This window comes from Cucurbita maxima, unplaced genomic scaffold (genome assembly GCF_002738345.1).
Source record: "Cucurbita maxima cultivar Rimu unplaced genomic scaffold, Cmax_1.0 Cma_Scf00027, whole genome shotgun sequence".
NCBI lineage: Eukaryota > Viridiplantae > Streptophyta > Magnoliopsida > Cucurbitales > Cucurbitaceae > Cucurbita > Cucurbita maxima.
The window spans coordinates 3,237,295-3,253,203 of NW_019272043.1; the positions used below are offsets into that span (position 1 = coordinate 3,237,295).

A 15,909-nucleotide genomic window follows, 5' to 3' on the forward strand; every position below is an offset into this window, starting at 1 on the left:
AATATTATCCTTTCTCCCATAAATAATAAATTGATGAATATATTTCATTTATTTATAAAATCAATAATAATAAAAAATATATGAGAAAAAAACTTAATTGTATATTATTATTATTATTTAATATTTTAAATAGTTTAGTTTCTTAGTTCATTTTGTTTATTTATTTTATTGTTTTTCCTTTTCATTTTTTGGATTAAAATGAAAATATTATCAAATGGGAAATTTTTTAATCGAATTTAAAATAAAGAAATTATTAATACAAACAAAAGTTCTTAAAAATGGAGAGTTGCAGCGATCCATAACGATATTACATTAAAATATTATAATAATAGTAATTTAAGAAATATAAATAAATTGCGATGATTAATTAATACATTAAAATCTAAGTCAACCATAAATTATTGGTCACAATATAAAAATATAAAGATAAATAAAAAAGTAAATTAGTAAGTTTTTATATTAAAGGAATATTATCTCTATTTATTTTTTAAAATTACAAATATATATATAAAAGACAAGGGAATAATTTAATAGAAGATAAAGTTTTTAATAAATTCTGTCGTTTTTTTTTCTAATCTACAAAGCAAACACATTGTTTTGGGTATATAATTGTCAAATTTCAATCATATTATATGATTTTATAATATAGTTTGAAGATTCCGTAAGCCTTTCTTATTTGTTGTCGCTAATTATTAAATAAACAAATAAAAAGATTGGGTTATATTTTAAAATATTATCTTTATTATTATAAAAGATCTTTTGAGGACAGTCAATAATGACACTGAGTAAAGTAGAATAGAAGTACATGAATGAATCGATTGAGGAGAGTAATCTAGAAGATAAAATGACTAACAAAAACTTAAAAGAATTGAGAATCATAAGAACTCGTGAGCGAGAACAAAACATGTGGAAATGACTCGTGTCGGTTTGTGGGAATAGCCTTCACTTTTAGATATGAGGAGTAAATAATGTGTGACACCTGAGTAAAGGAGGGGTACATGAATGCACCGATACCACATTCGAATGAGAGCAATTCTAAGGATATCACACATCTTTTACCTTGTGCATATTTCTTTGAATGTAACCTTACTCAATATGAATCTTCAATAATTTTACTATCCACCGTCGAACTATTTTTCTCGATCTCAATCTCAACGTATGTCTAAGACAGAATTTCTTATTGTGTTTTCCACATATTTACACTTCTTAAATCAATTTCCATGGTTCTCGTCCTTAGACTTTCTCTCCTTTTGATAAGGCTGAGATGACTTCATCACTAGAGGGAAGATGGCAAGAATACGATCTATCATTTTCATAATCTTGCTCATCTGCAACCCTAGCATAACTCTTTTCTTCCTGACAAACAACACTTCCTGACAAACAACACCAACTATTGGTTCCAAAATTATAAACTTACTGATAAGATGATAAATACAAAGTTCAAGAACAAATAAGATTCGAACAAGATTATTTACGATCAAGTTTCTAGAATGAACGATACCATTCCAAAAAATTCCAATAAAGTTGGCTCGACTTTGACTTTACCAAGTCATTCAAGTTAAAAAGGGAGAAAAGTTATTTTGATTGGTGAGAGGTAAAGAAAGTTAGGCATGGTGGCTTCCACTTTAAAAAAAAAAAAAAGTTGCAAAAGTTTGCCCATAACCTAAAAGAAGAGCCAAAAACAAACCAAACCTTCTTTGTTTATACATATATTTTGGCTTTCCCCTTTTGATCTGATTGCATTTTGAAGGAAAGAAAAGCTTGGTGTTGGTGGTGACTTCATCAGTTTGGGATATTGGAATATTCTCAGCCATGCTCTTAATGACTTAATTGGACCAACAATGAGTTCTTTTAATGAGTCTCATATGGTGTGGTGTTGCTTAGAAGTGGGAGGATTTTTCTTTTCTTTTCTTTTCTTCTGACTTTTATATTATCTCTTTTAATAGAAGTTGATTAGATTAGTTTTGTAATAATCTAAGCAAGATATTGTCGGTTTTGGCTTATTCTATATTGCCGTCTGCCTCACGGTTTTAAAATACGTATACTAGGGAGAGGTTTTCACACCCTTATAAGGAATGCTTCGTTCCCCTCGCTAGCACACCGCCCGGTGTCTAACTTTGATATTATTTGTAACAACCCAAGCCCACCGCTAGCTGATATTGTCTACTTTGGCCCGTTACATATTGTCGTTAGCCTCACGGTCTTAAAACACGTCTACTAGGGAGAGGTTTCCATACTTTTATAAGGAATGCTTCGTTTCCTTCTCCAACCGATGAGAGATCTCACAATCCACCCCTTAGGAGCTAGTGTCTTTGTTGGCACAACACCTTGTGTCTGGCTCTAATACAATTTACAACAGTCTAAGCCCACCACTAGCAGATATTGTCTACTTTGGCCCGGTACGTATCGCCGTTAGCCTCACAGCTTTAAAACACGTTTACTAGGGGGAGGTTTCTATACCTTTATAAAGAATGTTTCGTTCCCCTCTCCAACCGACGTGGGATCTCAAAAAGATGTTAGTTTCATAAAAGTTCATGAAAAAAAACTAATAATAATAAAAATAAAAAAGTAAGAAATTGAGAATGAGATCTGATTTTAAGGACACCCAAATATACATGTTATTTCTTACTATACTACCAACACACAAGAAGTGGTTTACCTTTAAAAAAACTGATGCTTTAGTATATGACCTACAAGACAGAGGAGGGTCAGACTTTGCAGTGATGGTGATAAACAGACCAGTCCAAGAAAAGTAGATGAACAATGCAAAAAAGAAAAATATTCTCTGGAGCAATGGTTTTGGCCTCAAATTTTTCACTTAATCAAACTATCAAACCATTCGGCTATGGTGGGGGAGGGGGAATCTCCAAAACCAGACTGTGGGCTGTAAAGAAACCTTTCTCCATAATCTGTGGCTTGACATGTGAGCATATGAGGGCAGTCCTGCCAAGCAACTTCTAGGAATAGGAAAGATTCAATACTTGCACTGAAGGTAAGATATATCCTAGGTGTATAAATACAAGAGCAGATGGAATGGAGCCATAGATCATGGTCAACTGAGATTTCAACAGGTAGGGGTAGTGCATTTCAATCCAAGCTTACTTATTTTGGCTGTATGAGTGCGTGCTACTAGCACGATGAATTGAAGCGAAGACTTTACGGTGAGTAGTTGCATAAAGCAATCAGTCACTAGATTTAGTAAGTATTGTGAGATCCCACGTTGGTTGGAGAGGAGAATGAAGCATCCCTTATAAGGGTGTGAAACCTCTCTCTAATAGACATGTTTTAAAACCTTGAGGGGAAGTTCAAAAGGGAAAGCCCAAAATGGACAATATATGTTAGTGGTGGGCTTGGGCTATTACAAATGGTATTAGAGCAAGACATCGGGTGGTGTGCAGCGAGAACGCTGGCCCCAAGGGAGTGGATTGTGAGATCCCACATCAGTTGGAGAGGGAAATGAAGCATCCCTTGTAAAGGTGTGGAAACCTCTCCCTAGTAGACGCGTTTTAAAACCTTGAAGGGAAACTTATAATGGGAAGCCTAAAGAGGACACTATCTGTTAGTGGTGGGCTTGAGTTGTTACGAATGGTATCAGAGTTAGACCTTAGGCGGTGTGCCATCGAGGATGCTGACCCCCAAGGGGGTGGATTGTGAGATCCCTACATTGGTTCGAGAGGAGAACGAAACATTCTTTCTAAGGGTATGGAAACTTCTCCCTAGCAGACGCGTTTTAAAAACTGTGAGGCTGATGGCAATACATAAATGGCCAAAGCGGACAATATGTGCTTGCGGTGGGCTTGGGCTGTTACAAATGGTATCAGAGTCAGACACCAGGCAGTGGCCCCCAAGGGGGTGGATTGTGAGATCCCATATTGGTTGGAGAGGTGAATGAAGGATCCCTTGTAAAGGTGTGGAAACCACTTCCTAGTAGACACGTTTTAAAACTTTGAGGGAAAGCCCAGAAGAGAAAATTCAAAGAGGACAATATCTGCTAGCGGCGGGATTTGGCTTTAGACTGTACAAGTATTTAGGCTGTGTGAGAAAGACGAACTGGGGTGAAAGCTTTATGCCACTAGATTCAGTATATTTTGAATCCAATCCAACATAGTTTCAACAGAGTGTCTTACACAGAAGAGTAGTCCCCCACCCACCCTGAACTACTATAAGCAAGACAAATTGAGGAAATGATATTATAGTGAATGCGGCTGATTTTACTAATCCTTTTACATTTATCAATCCTTAACCTTTGCCTTATCATGCTATTTACCAACCATATCTCCCACAATCACTTATATTCTTCTCAACAATCTTATGCACTCGCCTTCCACCATTAACGCCCCAGTGTCAAACCATGTCCTTGGACTTGACACAGCTGTGGCATCGTTAATCTAAACCCCAGCGTCCAGCATTAGCACAAACAGCCTAATGGCCTCAACAGACCGAGAAAGTAAATGATATTCTTTCAAGAAACGTACATCAGAGGCCATATAAAGCCTCTGTCAGATGAACTAAACCAGAGAGAATCTACTAACCAATAACAAACCAAGCAAACGGACCATACAGAAAACACTCACCTAACCCATCAATCATAGAACTCAATTTGAACCTAAATCTCTCACAAACATTTCATCAAACAATTCATATGCAAGACCCGAATCGCCAAACATGAAGCACAACCGAATCAACGAGTTTTGCTCAAAGCAATCCAATGCCATACCTAACTCATATCCGGATCGGGAAGAAGATGGGAATACGAGCCAGGTTCATTTCGAATTGGGCTTCCAGATTTGAAAACTCGTGCATGAAGCTACAGGGCTTCGCTCATGCTACTGAAAGTGAAGCATAATAAATGTAAAATATAAAAACTCTAATTTGAGAGAGACCTAGTATATAAATATGCTGACGTGTCTAAATACATTATTAAAATAATAACATCTTTTTTTCAATGAAATAATCTCATTATTATTTTTAAAACAACAAATACCAAATTAATAATCACTAAAGATGAAATATTAAAGATTAATTGATATGTTTAATGTATTATATATTACTTTTCCTCATTAATTTTATACCGACAAAATAAATAAATAAAATATATTGGTGCAAGAGTCCACATTGGTTGGGGAGGAGAATAAAACACCTATTAGGGTTTGGAAACCTTCCCCTAGTACACGCGTTTTTAAGCCCCGAGAAAAAGTCCAATGAGGACAATATGTACTAACGGTGTGCTTGTACCGTTACAAATGGTATCAGAGCCAGACACTAGACTATGTGCCAGCGAGAGAAGGCTGTTCTCCGAAGAGGGTAGACACGAGACAACGTGCTAGTAAGGGAAGAACCTTCCCCTAATAGACGCGTCCTTGGGTTGCATGACCAATGAGCTCGAGAGGTTCATATTAAATCAAGTCAAGTTGTCTCAGTTGTATCGAATTGACAAGTCGAGTCCAACTTATTAGTGTTTTTTACTCTCTTGCTTCATTATTTGGACCCTCGCTCATCTCGGTTTGGACGATCCTTGTTCGACCTTAATTTCCTTTCGTCCGCTATAATTTTATGTAATTGTCTAAAATATATTCTTAAAAACTTCAAAATCTAAAGACCATGATAACTAAATACCGACCCACCTAAGCATATTTCAACATTATATTATCCATTAAAAGTTCAAATCTTTAGCTCATTGATTCTTGAAAATTTAAAGATTAAATGGGTAAAATCCGATTAAATCCCATTGAATGAGAAACCTTCACGATTTCATCATCAAACGACACTTGGATGAGGACGAACATCGTAACAGACTCGTCGTGAGAAAAATCATGCGGGAAACCAACCAATTTCCATGCAGCCGCGTAAAAGAATCCATCAGATCATCTAAATTAAGCTTCCCTTCTTTCAAATTAATGGCAATCTAGGCGATTCCCTCGCGTTTCTGCCGATTTCCTTCCTTTTTCCACCGATCCTTTCTTTACCTTCGTTGGCATTGGCGCCCCATCTTCTCAGATTCTTCAGCAATTTTGTGTATGTTCCTTCAAAATCATTCTTCTTTTTGCTTATCTCTAACATTTGCTTCTCAATTTTAGGTTATTATCTGCCCCTCCGATCTGATTCCATCAATATCTTGTAAGTGCGCTCCCGTTTGATTCCATCAATAGCTTGTAACTTCATTTTTCGTTCAATTTTGTATTTGATTTCGATGTTCTTTGATGATCGGAGTTATCATGATGGTGTGCATTTGATTCGATTTGTTGTTTCTTTTCCCATTTTGGGTCTTATGTAGTTTGATTTTTCTTCACTCAGGATAGTGATTTGGTTGATTTCATTGAACGTGATTGAAGTTGAAAAGCATTGAGATTCAAAAGATATGGTGATGGAAACGGGTTATTATGAGGTATTGGGTGTCAGCTTTGATGCTACCCCTGCAGAAATTAAAAAAGCTTACTACGTTAAGGTGATTTTTCATGGCTTTGATGATTAATGAATCTCATTTAAAATGTTCATTTTGCCGGAATGTCTGAGAAACATATGTTGCCTCTTAGTTTTAGATTCATTTCTTGTTGTCAATGTTGAGGACGTCTTATGATCTGGATAGGAAGCTTTGTTAATGGTTTCTTTCTATAATGGAGTATTGGTCCATTCTTTCCGTTATGCTCGGTCCACCCGTGAGTCTTCAAGAAGGCTTCGGCCTTTGGCTGTTTGAAGCCAGACAGCTCGAGAACCTTTGAGAGTGTATCTCTAAATATTCCAAGTCTTAGGCTCTTAGCACAGGATGTCATGGGGTGGGAACTTTGTTAATGTTGGGAGTGCCATCTTATAACCTTAATGTCCACTTTTCAGGCAAGGTTAGTTCATCCAGATAAGAATCAAGGAGATCCGAAAGCTGCAGAAAATTTTCAGGTGAATTCCTATTTTGTTAGCACTACCTGTTAGTTTTATTGTCAAACAGGAAATCCGACGCATGATTCTTTATGCAATTGCTTGTAATGGTTCTCGTGAAGGTACTTGGAGAGGCTTATCAGGTATTGAGTGATCCCGAGAAGCGTGATGCGTATAACATTTATGGGAAGGCAGGAGTACAACAGTAAGTTTCTTAAATCGAGAATGTGGTTCGGAAATGATCATATCTGTTTTTTTGTATGGGTGTGTATGGATGCATATCTGTTTTTTTGTTGCAAGTTCGGAAATGATCAAATTACCACTAACGTCCAAAAGCTTAAGCTAATAGGTTCGGGTATTAAATCACCTAAATATTTCTTAAACACTCTCCTTTAATGATAGGTTAAAAATTTGTGCTTTCTAATAAGAACTACAACTTGAAGAAACAATATCAAGTCGTGAGTTTTGCATGTTGAAAGTGACACTATGAGTCTAAAAATTATGTTTCACTGGTTTTTTTTTGAGATTTCAAGTTGGTTGGTAAGGAGAACGAAGCATTTCTTATAAGGGTGTGGAAACCTCTCCCTAGTAGACGTGTTTTAAAAAGATTTGAGGGGAAGTCCGAAAGGGAAAGCCTAAAGAGGACAATATCTGCTAGCGGTGGGCTTGGGCTGTTATAAATGTTATCAGAGCCAGACACCAGGTGGTGGGCTAGTGAGAACGTTGGGTCCCCAAGGGGGGTAGATTGTGAGATCCTACATTGGTTGGAGAGGGGAACGAAACATTCCTTATAAGAGTGTAGAAACCTCTCCCTAGCAGACGCGTTTTAAAAACCTTGAGGGAAAGCCCGAAAGGGAAAGTCCAAAGAGGACAATATCTGCTAACGGTGGGCTTGAGATATTATTAATGTATTAGAGTTAGACACTGGGCGGTGTACCAGCGAGGATGCTGGGTTCCCAAGGGGAGTGAATTACGAGATCCCACATTGGTTGGAGAGAGGAATGAAGCATTCCTTGTAAGGGTGTGGAAACCTCTCCCTAGTAATATTTTAAAAACCGTGAGAGGAAGCTTAAAAGGAAAGACTAAAGAGGACCATATCTGCTAACAGTGGGCTTGGGCTATTACATTCTTTTCTCACTTATTGGTTCATTCCTTCTTATGGAAAAAGGATGGATAGGGTAATCCCCTTATTTTTTTTCCCCTTGTTTTTCTTAGGGACGGCATGGTGGATCCTGCAGCTGTGTTCGGTATGATTTTTGGAAGTGAATTCTTTGAAGTGTATGTTGGTAAGCTTGCTTTGGCTGTACTATCAACTCTGGAAATGGAGGATGATTCCCAAGACTCCGAGATACGCAGACTAAAAATTCAGGAAAAGATGCAGGTACGCTTTTCCCTCGAGTTCAGTGATTCAGATGTTAAAGCAGTCTTTTCCATGACATTTACCCATACTAGTAAGAATACAGCTGTTTCAAAGGGAAAGGGAAGAAAGACTTGTAAATATTTTGAAAGAGCGCCTCCAGCCATATGTCGATGGTCAGATTGACGAGTTTGTGGCGTGGGCAAGTTCAGAAGCACAACGACTCTCAAATGCCGGTATGTATAACTGTTACGTTATTTTCTCTATAAAAAACATTCTAGTTTGTGCACTTTCTATAATGCTTGTTATTTGCAATCAGCTTTTGGTGAGACTATGCTGCACACAATTGGATACATATACACAAGGAGAGCTTCTAAGGAACTCGGGAAGGACAGACGTTATATGAATGTTCCGTTTCTAGCCGAGTGGGTGCGAGATAAAGGACACCAGATAAAATCACAAGTTATAGCAGCTTCAGGTATCATTCTCTCTTGGTTCTAAAACTTTCAAACCTTTAATTTGGATCCTAAATTGTGCACTTCTATGCAGGTGCTGTTTCTTTGATTCAGTTACAGGAAGAGTTGAAGAGGTTGAATGAAGGAGATGACAGAGACGGGAACGTGGCAAAAGCCATTGAAGAGAAGAAAGGTGCTGTTCTTAACTCGCTTTGGCAGATTAATGTGGTCGACATCGAATCTACTCTGTCACACGTCTGCCACATGGTGAGTTGCAATATCATACTTTCTAACCAGCCTAGGATTGTTGAACTCAGCATTGTGAGGCTGGCTATATATTTTGCACTTCTGATCAATGCTTTCACATAAATGAGAACTAGAAAATCATTGTTTACGGGTCACCCGAGCATTTACGTAGATTGGATAGCATCAACTTCAGTATTCTCTCATGTATAGAAAGAAAATCATTGTTTACGGGTTACCCGAGCATTTATGTAGATTGGAAAAGCATCAGCTTTAGTATTCTCTCATGTATAAGAAGAAAATCATTGTTTACGGGTCACCCGAGCATTAACGTAGATTAGAAAAGCATCAACTTTAGTATTCTCTCATATACAGAAACGAATTCTTCTCGTTTTAACTACTCTTCTCAACCCCCCTCCTCCCACCCTTAAAGTCCGAAAAAAAAAGGTCTCAAATAAACATGAACTCAGACCTATCAATGAAAACGAACATGACATAAACAAACATCAAGTCATCTCGATTCACACAAGCACATCTTTGACGAACTATCTGTTGTGTATTAGGTTCTTAGGGACCCAAGTGTGTCGAAGGACGAACTGAAGCTACGAGCGAGAGCACTGAAGATGTTCGGAGCAATCCTGCAAGTAAAAGCCATAAGAAAAACGGTTTGGGTACGTTAAGTTACGTTACATATGTGTGTTGATTGAACCATGTGTTGCTAACTTTTCAGGGTGCAAAGTCAGCTTACAGCAGAGAAAACAGCCTGAGGCATGAAACTGAGAGATCACTGGGCAGTGCTTCAAGTTCATGATCTCGCACACTTCCATGGAAACTGGTAGCCTCCTCACTTTCTCTGCTCAAGGATGGTGATCTGCTGATGTTCTTCGTTGTTCTTTATATATTTAAATTGAGTGAATCTTCTTGTATTTTGTATGCTTTTTTTGAGAATGCCTTCATTTTTTTCAACTTTTTTGGTTCTTAATTTGAAATTTTTAGCTTAGAATCTGCAATTTTTGTTGTAAATACCCTATAGAGGAATTGGGTTTCTTAATCATTATTTATTTATTTATTTAAACATTATTTGTTTATTTTATTTTATTTTAACACCTAAAACTTTAAAATCTTTTTGATTTAGTTTCATTTCTTGCTACAAATTTTTTAATGACTCATCACTGGTCTCTGATGCTTAAGTTAATTTTATTCTTATTATCGTTATAAAAGTTTTAATTTAGTCCTATAACTGGAGAACTTCTCAAAAATACCTTTGAAATTGTATTAGGTTCGTATTAACCTTTCATGTAAGATTTGTGTGTTGACTTATGAGATGTGTCGAATCGAAAAGATATAAAGGGAATGGTTGTTAGTGGGAGTTGTTTTGCATACCAAATTTTAACCAAACTTTGGTTTGTCAACTCTTATTCATAAATAAATAAATAAATAATTAATTAATTAATTAAAATTTTTATTTTCAATTATTGCACCATTGGTCCCCCATTTGAGAAACTTTGCAATTGCATGCTTTTCCTTTTTCCTTTTTTTTTTTTAATTTTTAAAAAAAATCCATTTGATTAAAAAAAAAAAAAAAAAAAACACAGAGAGACATGAATGATGAAGAAGATGAACACGAAAGTGAGATCTTTTGAGGTCATTGTCCAATCAACCCTCTTTTGCTTTATGTTACCAATTGCCCTTTATTGTAATGCAAACTTTCATGAATTTGTTCTCTCTTTCTCATGAGTAGTGAATAGATCTTGTGTTCATTTTGTATAGTTATTAGGTTTATATAAAGCTCCATCCCTACGATTCAATCCAGATTTGAAATTCGGGTTTGACAGCTAATGACCCAGTGTGAGATTTCACATTGGTTAGAGAGTAGAACGAAACATTTCTTATAAGGGTGCAGAAACTTCTCCCTAATAGATGCATTTTAAAATCGTGAGGCTGACGGTGATACATAACGTGTCGAAATGGACAATATCTACTAGTGGTGGACTTGAGTTATTACAAATGATATTAGGTCCAGTCACCGAACGGTGCAAGACATTGGTTAGAGTAGGGCTAAACCCTGTTTATAGTAGACGCGTTTTAAAATTGTGATGCTAAAGACGATATGTAAATGGGATAAAGCGGACAATATCTACTACCGTTGGACTTGAGCTGTTACAAAATGGTATCAGAGCCAGTCATCGAATGATGGTCGAAGTAAAACTAGACCCTCTCCGTAGCATACGCGTTTTAAAATCGTGAGGCTGATTGCGATACATAACAAGCCAAAACATATAATATCTGCTAGCGGTGGACTTGAGCTGTTACACCCCGACAATCTTCACGTGCATGTGTTCAACAACGTGCATGTGTTTGATAAGAACGAGTATCATTTGAAGGTAGAACGAGTATGTGTTTGATAAGAACGAGTGTCATTTGAAGCTAGAACGAATATGTGTTTGATAAGAACGAGTATCATTTGAAGCTAGAACGAGTATCAATGGAAGCTAAGAACATACCCATTAAAAATATTAAGATATTAGATACTCGAGCTAAGAGCATCTGTTTATGGTCCATGATGAAGTTGTATGATGTTTAGTGGTATTTGGTGTGTTGTCTTTGTCTTTAAGGATAAATAATGGCACTGAGATTTCCACAAAGTTAAAAGTTGCTTTATAACCCAACCTAACCCTTCTCTTTTTTAGCCACTTTCTCATTAAACTAAGTAATCCACTAATGGCCATTTGCATAAGCTCCAACATTTTCCATTACACTCCTTAAATTCCCTTTTTATTACACAACCCAACAATATTCCCAAATCCCAATGGGGTTTGCCCTAATTTTGTTTTACCACAAATTAAACCATCCTTTTGACTTTCTTGAACATGGGTCGGAGGGAAAATTGAGTATAACGGTAGATAGTGTAGTTAGATCGTTCTCGGTTGGATGTGGTCTCGGTTCATTCATGGATTTTTTTGTTTATTATTCGGACGTCACATACCCACCAACTTCTCCCTCACGTTTTAAACTTTAAAAGAAAACCTGAAAGGGAAACCCCAAAGATGACAATATTCACTAGCGGTGAGCTTGAGCTGTTACAAATGGTATTAGAGCTAGACATCGGGCGGTGTGCCAGCGAGGAGGCTAGCCCCAAAGGGGATAGACACCAGATGGTGTGCTAGTGAGGACGCTGGGCCATGAAACATTCTTTATATGGGTGTGGAACCTCTTTCTAACATACATGTTTTAAAAACCTTAAAAGTAAGTTCGAAAGGAAAAACCCAAACACTCGAGATAAATTCAAAGGGAAGCTAATACCCTATTATACATATCTTAAAATCCACTAAAGCTTGTGATGACTTAGTGCACCAACAAAACAAAACAAAAGTGGTTTCTTTCTCCCTTTTCATTTGAATTTTAAACTCAAAAGCATTAAAGCAAGTGCACAAATGATATTGTTTATAATTAATAGCCATCCTTTAGCTTATCTATAAGACCCCATCACTTTGTCCAATTCATTGTCCCATAAATCATAACTAAGCAAGCTTCATTCGGGTCTATGCTCGAGAAACAAGAGAAGAAGAAGAAGAAAAACACGATCATAAGGTTGTTTCTATCATATCGGAGTCATGCTTCTCAAGTATAAGCTCAACTTCATCCTCGTCCTCCTCCTCGTTTCGGCCTCGTTTTTATCCACCATTTGCTCAGCAGGTCTAACTTATCCATCTAAGCTTCTAGATTCATTACGAGATTTAATAGTTTAACCTAATCGTTCTTTAAAACTATGTTACGATCACGTTCTTTGTCTATATGTCTTTTAAAACGTAAGAGATTCAAACTTCTAACCTTTTAATCGAGAATACGTGTCTTAACTAGTTGAATCATGCTAGTATAACTAAACACGTTGTCTATGTCACTCGTACTTCTCGTTCTGTGTTGTCTTTTAAGTAGTTAGTGATAGAATTACTCAACTATCAAGACGTATCTTTTGACAAGGATGTTTTTGAAGCTAGCTTGTCAAATGAAAAGTGTTCTAAAAAAAGTAGCATTAGAACACTTTTAAAAAAACACCAATTATTCGAACATGTTTTTCTCCAACAACTAAAGATAACCTTATTAATGAAAAAAAAAAAAAAACAGAGAATCTTATTTGCATGCGTAACATGTTAATGGTGCAAATTAAGGGTTCTGTTTTTTTTTCATTGGTAACTGAGCTGTTCGTCAGTGCTTACTTGAAAAGGGTTAGCTGGCTGCTTTTCTGATGTGCTGTCTTTGTAGTTGAAGGTCGAGCTGATAAGCCGGTTCATCAGGGCAGTAATGGTAGAGTCGTGCATGAGGTTCGTATTTTTGTTCGGTCATAGCTAACATAAACATAACTCAACTAATTAAATACATTAATAAAATTGTTTCGATGCTTCATAATCTCAACGTGCTTGTATTTTGTTGAAAATTTACATGAAACTTTTTCACGAGAATCTTTATTGTTCTCATTAACTTTTTCGTTACGAGTAATCAAATTGGGTCGGTAATTATTTTTATCTCTTATAAAAATATTTGAATTCTCAGCTATATTCGAAAATGTAACGGTTAAATTTCACTACTAGTAGATATTGTCTTTTTTAGACTTTAAGGTTTTAAAACATGTCAAATATGAAAGATTTCCACACCCTTATAAGAAATACTCTGTTCCCCTCTCTAACCGATGTGGGATCTCACAATCCACCTCCTTATGGGTCCAGCGTCCTCGTTGGCACACCGTCGCAATCTGACTCTGATACCCATTTGAAACAGTCCAAGTTCACCGCTAGTAGATATTGTATTTTTGGACTTTCCCTTCCAGGCTTCCCCTCATAGTTTTAAAACGCGTCGAGGTTTCCACACTCTTATAAGAAACTGTTTATCTTTAGTCTTCAAAACTTAGCTCGGGTTTTGAAAATACCCAACTCATGGGTAGAAGCAATAAACTCCGAGAATTTAAAACCCTAAAACGAGCATACGAACATTTTGAATAAAGTTTTGAACTTTATTATAATTATATTAGGATGGGAAGAAGAAGATGGAGGAAATCATCCATGAAAGGGTTTTGAGGGTAAACACCAGGGACTATGGAAGGTATGATCCAGCTCCAGCTTTTGTGAAGCCTCCTTTCAAGCTCATCCCCAACTGATATCTAGAACCTTAGCTTATAAATAAATAATCACAAATATATCATGTGTTTCATATTATAAGTACATATATATAAGTATAATGTATTATCATATTATATAATATAGTGTGTAATGGTCACATATATATGAATATAAAGCTTTGTAACGTCTATTATATCTGGTCGTTGAGATTTAAGTTTAATTTTTATTTGGTTTTTGAGCGTTTTATAGTACGATGTTTAGTTTCGAGGTTTGAATTTTGTTTCTAATTATTCCCGATGTTTGGAATTGAGATTTGACACTTGATTGTCCCGACATTCTCTGCGACATGACAACGTTGTCTATGTGTCTCGAACTACTTCTTTGTTCTCATTCACGTGTTTCTTAGAAAAAATCTTATGCTCGCATAACTTTCGAGTTATTATGATTGAGTCTCCAAAAAGAAAGACATTAGTCTTATTTGTATAAGTAGTAAATATCAATTTTTTTTTAACATTCTTAATCATTATATCTTTGTTGAGATAAACTCAAATAAGCTACACTATCGGAACCAAATAATTGAGCTCTCTTATGTTTATGATGAGCTCAAACGAGCTGATATAATTGAACGAGAGGAAAGACTCTAACAATATAAATGAGCTAACCGAGTCTTTACTATAATAAGGGTAATGGTCTGTAACCTATGGAAGCCCTAATGACTAAGACGCATGAGCTACTCGTTTAAAATGATTTTTTAACTAAATCCAACCCTTACCAGGAGTCTACACGAGTTGGGTAATGTTGGGTTAGAGAAATCTTTTGGATTAACCCAAAATTTCAGATTGGTTGGGTTGGTGACCCGAGCACCACGAATAAAGTTCACAACCTAACCCAACTCTCTATTTTCAGGTTGGGTTGAGTTGTCGAGTTTTTTTTTTAAAAATTATTTTAAAAAATTCTACTCAAGCACAATACATACATGTTATATTAATAATTAAAATCTCATAAAATTCAAATATCAAACATTGGATTGGATTGGTTAAGTCAGCCGATTACAAATATCAAATATTCTTAATTTTTATAATAATCTTGAACATATGATAGGGTAGAGGATAGAAGAGCATTGTGGTCGGACCAAAAAAATGTCAACCTGCAAACCAACTTGAATTCTCAGTCTATTCAACTCAACCCAACCCAACCCAAACGGAATAAAAATCTAACCCGTTTAGGTTGAGTAGTCCGAGATAATCGAATTCTTTACTAATTAATTTACGAAAGATTATAATTTAAACTGATATAATTATTAATCTAAAATTTTTATGCTTATGATTGAACTAACTTTTTTATTTAATTATTAAATTGGAAATTTCCCTAGCAATAGTGCTTCAGTACACAGCTATTAAAGCATACTTTTTAAGAATTTTTCTTTTTTTTTTTTTAAAAAAAAAAGAATAATAATTAGGGGAAAAAAGCCCACTAAGTAACGACCGTACATCAAAACGGAAAGTTAAACTGCCGTTAACATCCAACGTCACTGTAGTGGAAGATTCCCCCAAATGACCTAACGTCGTTAATTAAACCGTTTGGAACGTGCCCCTCTCAGTCTTTCTGTGTTATGAAGAAAACCCAGCTTTAGGTTCACCTCCACTTTCTCCCTCTAAAACCCTTTCTCTCTCCTCTTTTTCTCTCTCTTTCAAGTTCGAGATTGGGCTCTCTGAAGGTACGGTTTTTGATCATTTCGGTGCATGATTGCTTTTGTTTGAACTAATTGCGTTTCAGAATCTAATGAGGGTTTTGTTTGTTTGTTTCGATTAGTTTGGGGTTTTGTTTTTTTTTTTTTTGCTTTTTTTTTGCTTTTTTTTTTTTTTTTTTT

The 15,909-nt window shown here is 36.0% G+C and overlaps 3 protein-coding genes across 4 annotated transcripts in view; all 3 read left to right on the plus strand.

Moving 5' to 3' along the window:
* The first annotated feature begins 5,727 nt into the window (after positions 1-5,727).
* On the plus strand, positions 5,728-9,930 carry LOC111499555 (chaperone protein dnaJ 10-like). Its single transcript, XM_023151139.1, has 11 exons — positions 5,728-6,015; positions 6,078-6,117; positions 6,295-6,445; positions 6,832-6,891; positions 6,993-7,075; positions 8,086-8,251; positions 8,334-8,463; positions 8,547-8,705; positions 8,777-8,949; positions 9,489-9,569; positions 9,656-9,930. The coding sequence occupies exons 3-11, from the start codon at positions 6,359-6,361 to the stop codon at positions 9,734-9,736; spliced, it is 1,020 nt and encodes a 339-aa protein (XP_023006907.1). The 5' UTR covers positions 5,728-6,015; positions 6,078-6,117; positions 6,295-6,358; the 3' UTR covers positions 9,737-9,930.
* A 2,486-nt stretch (positions 9,931-12,416) lies between these two features.
* On the plus strand, positions 12,417-14,230 carry LOC111499558 (protein CASPARIAN STRIP INTEGRITY FACTOR 2-like). 2 transcript variants are annotated; one of them, XM_023151143.1, is made up of 3 exons: positions 12,417-12,621; positions 13,195-13,247; positions 13,952-14,230. In XM_023151143.1, exons 1-3 carry the CDS (start codon positions 12,540-12,542, stop codon positions 14,075-14,077), a joined length of 261 nt encoding a protein of 86 aa, XP_023006911.1. In that variant the 5' UTR covers positions 12,417-12,539; the 3' UTR covers positions 14,078-14,230. The 2 variants fall into 2 exon arrangements, with proteins under 2 accessions (XP_023006911.1, XP_023006910.1); XM_023151142.1 differs by having other exon boundaries at positions 13,189-13,247; positions 13,952-14,229.
* Positions 14,231-15,661: 1,431 nt separating this feature from the next.
* Positions 15,662-15,909, plus strand: part of LOC111499554 — a 4,149-nt gene continuing 3,901 nt past the window's right edge. Inside the window, exon 1 of the mRNA XM_023151136.1 lies at positions 15,662-15,756. The gene's annotated coding sequence lies outside the window, so the exon portion shown is untranslated. The remainder of the gene's footprint in view (positions 15,757-15,909) is intronic.

Coding starts and splice junctions, on each gene's coding strand:
- LOC111499558 (XM_023151142.1), top strand. CDS start 12,540: ATGCTTCTCAAGTATAAGCTCAACTTCATCCTCGTCCTCCTCCTCGTT. Junction 12,622..13,188: donor ATCCACCATTTGCTCAGCAG/GTCTAACTTATC, acceptor CTGTCTTTGTAG/TTGAAGGTCGAGCTGATAAG. Junction 13,248..13,951: donor ATGGTAGAGTCGTGCATGAG/GTTCGTATTTTT, acceptor TAATTATATTAG/GATGGGAAGAAGAAGATGGA.
- LOC111499555 (XM_023151139.1), top strand. CDS start 6,359: ATGGTGATGGAAACGGGTTATTATGAGGTATTGGGTGTCAGCTTTGAT. Junction 6,446..6,831: donor AAAAAGCTTACTACGTTAAG/GTGATTTTTCAT, acceptor TCCACTTTTCAG/GCAAGGTTAGTTCATCCAGA. Junction 9,570..9,655: donor TGTTCGGAGCAATCCTGCAA/GTAAAAGCCATA, acceptor CTAACTTTTCAG/GGTGCAAAGTCAGCTTACAG.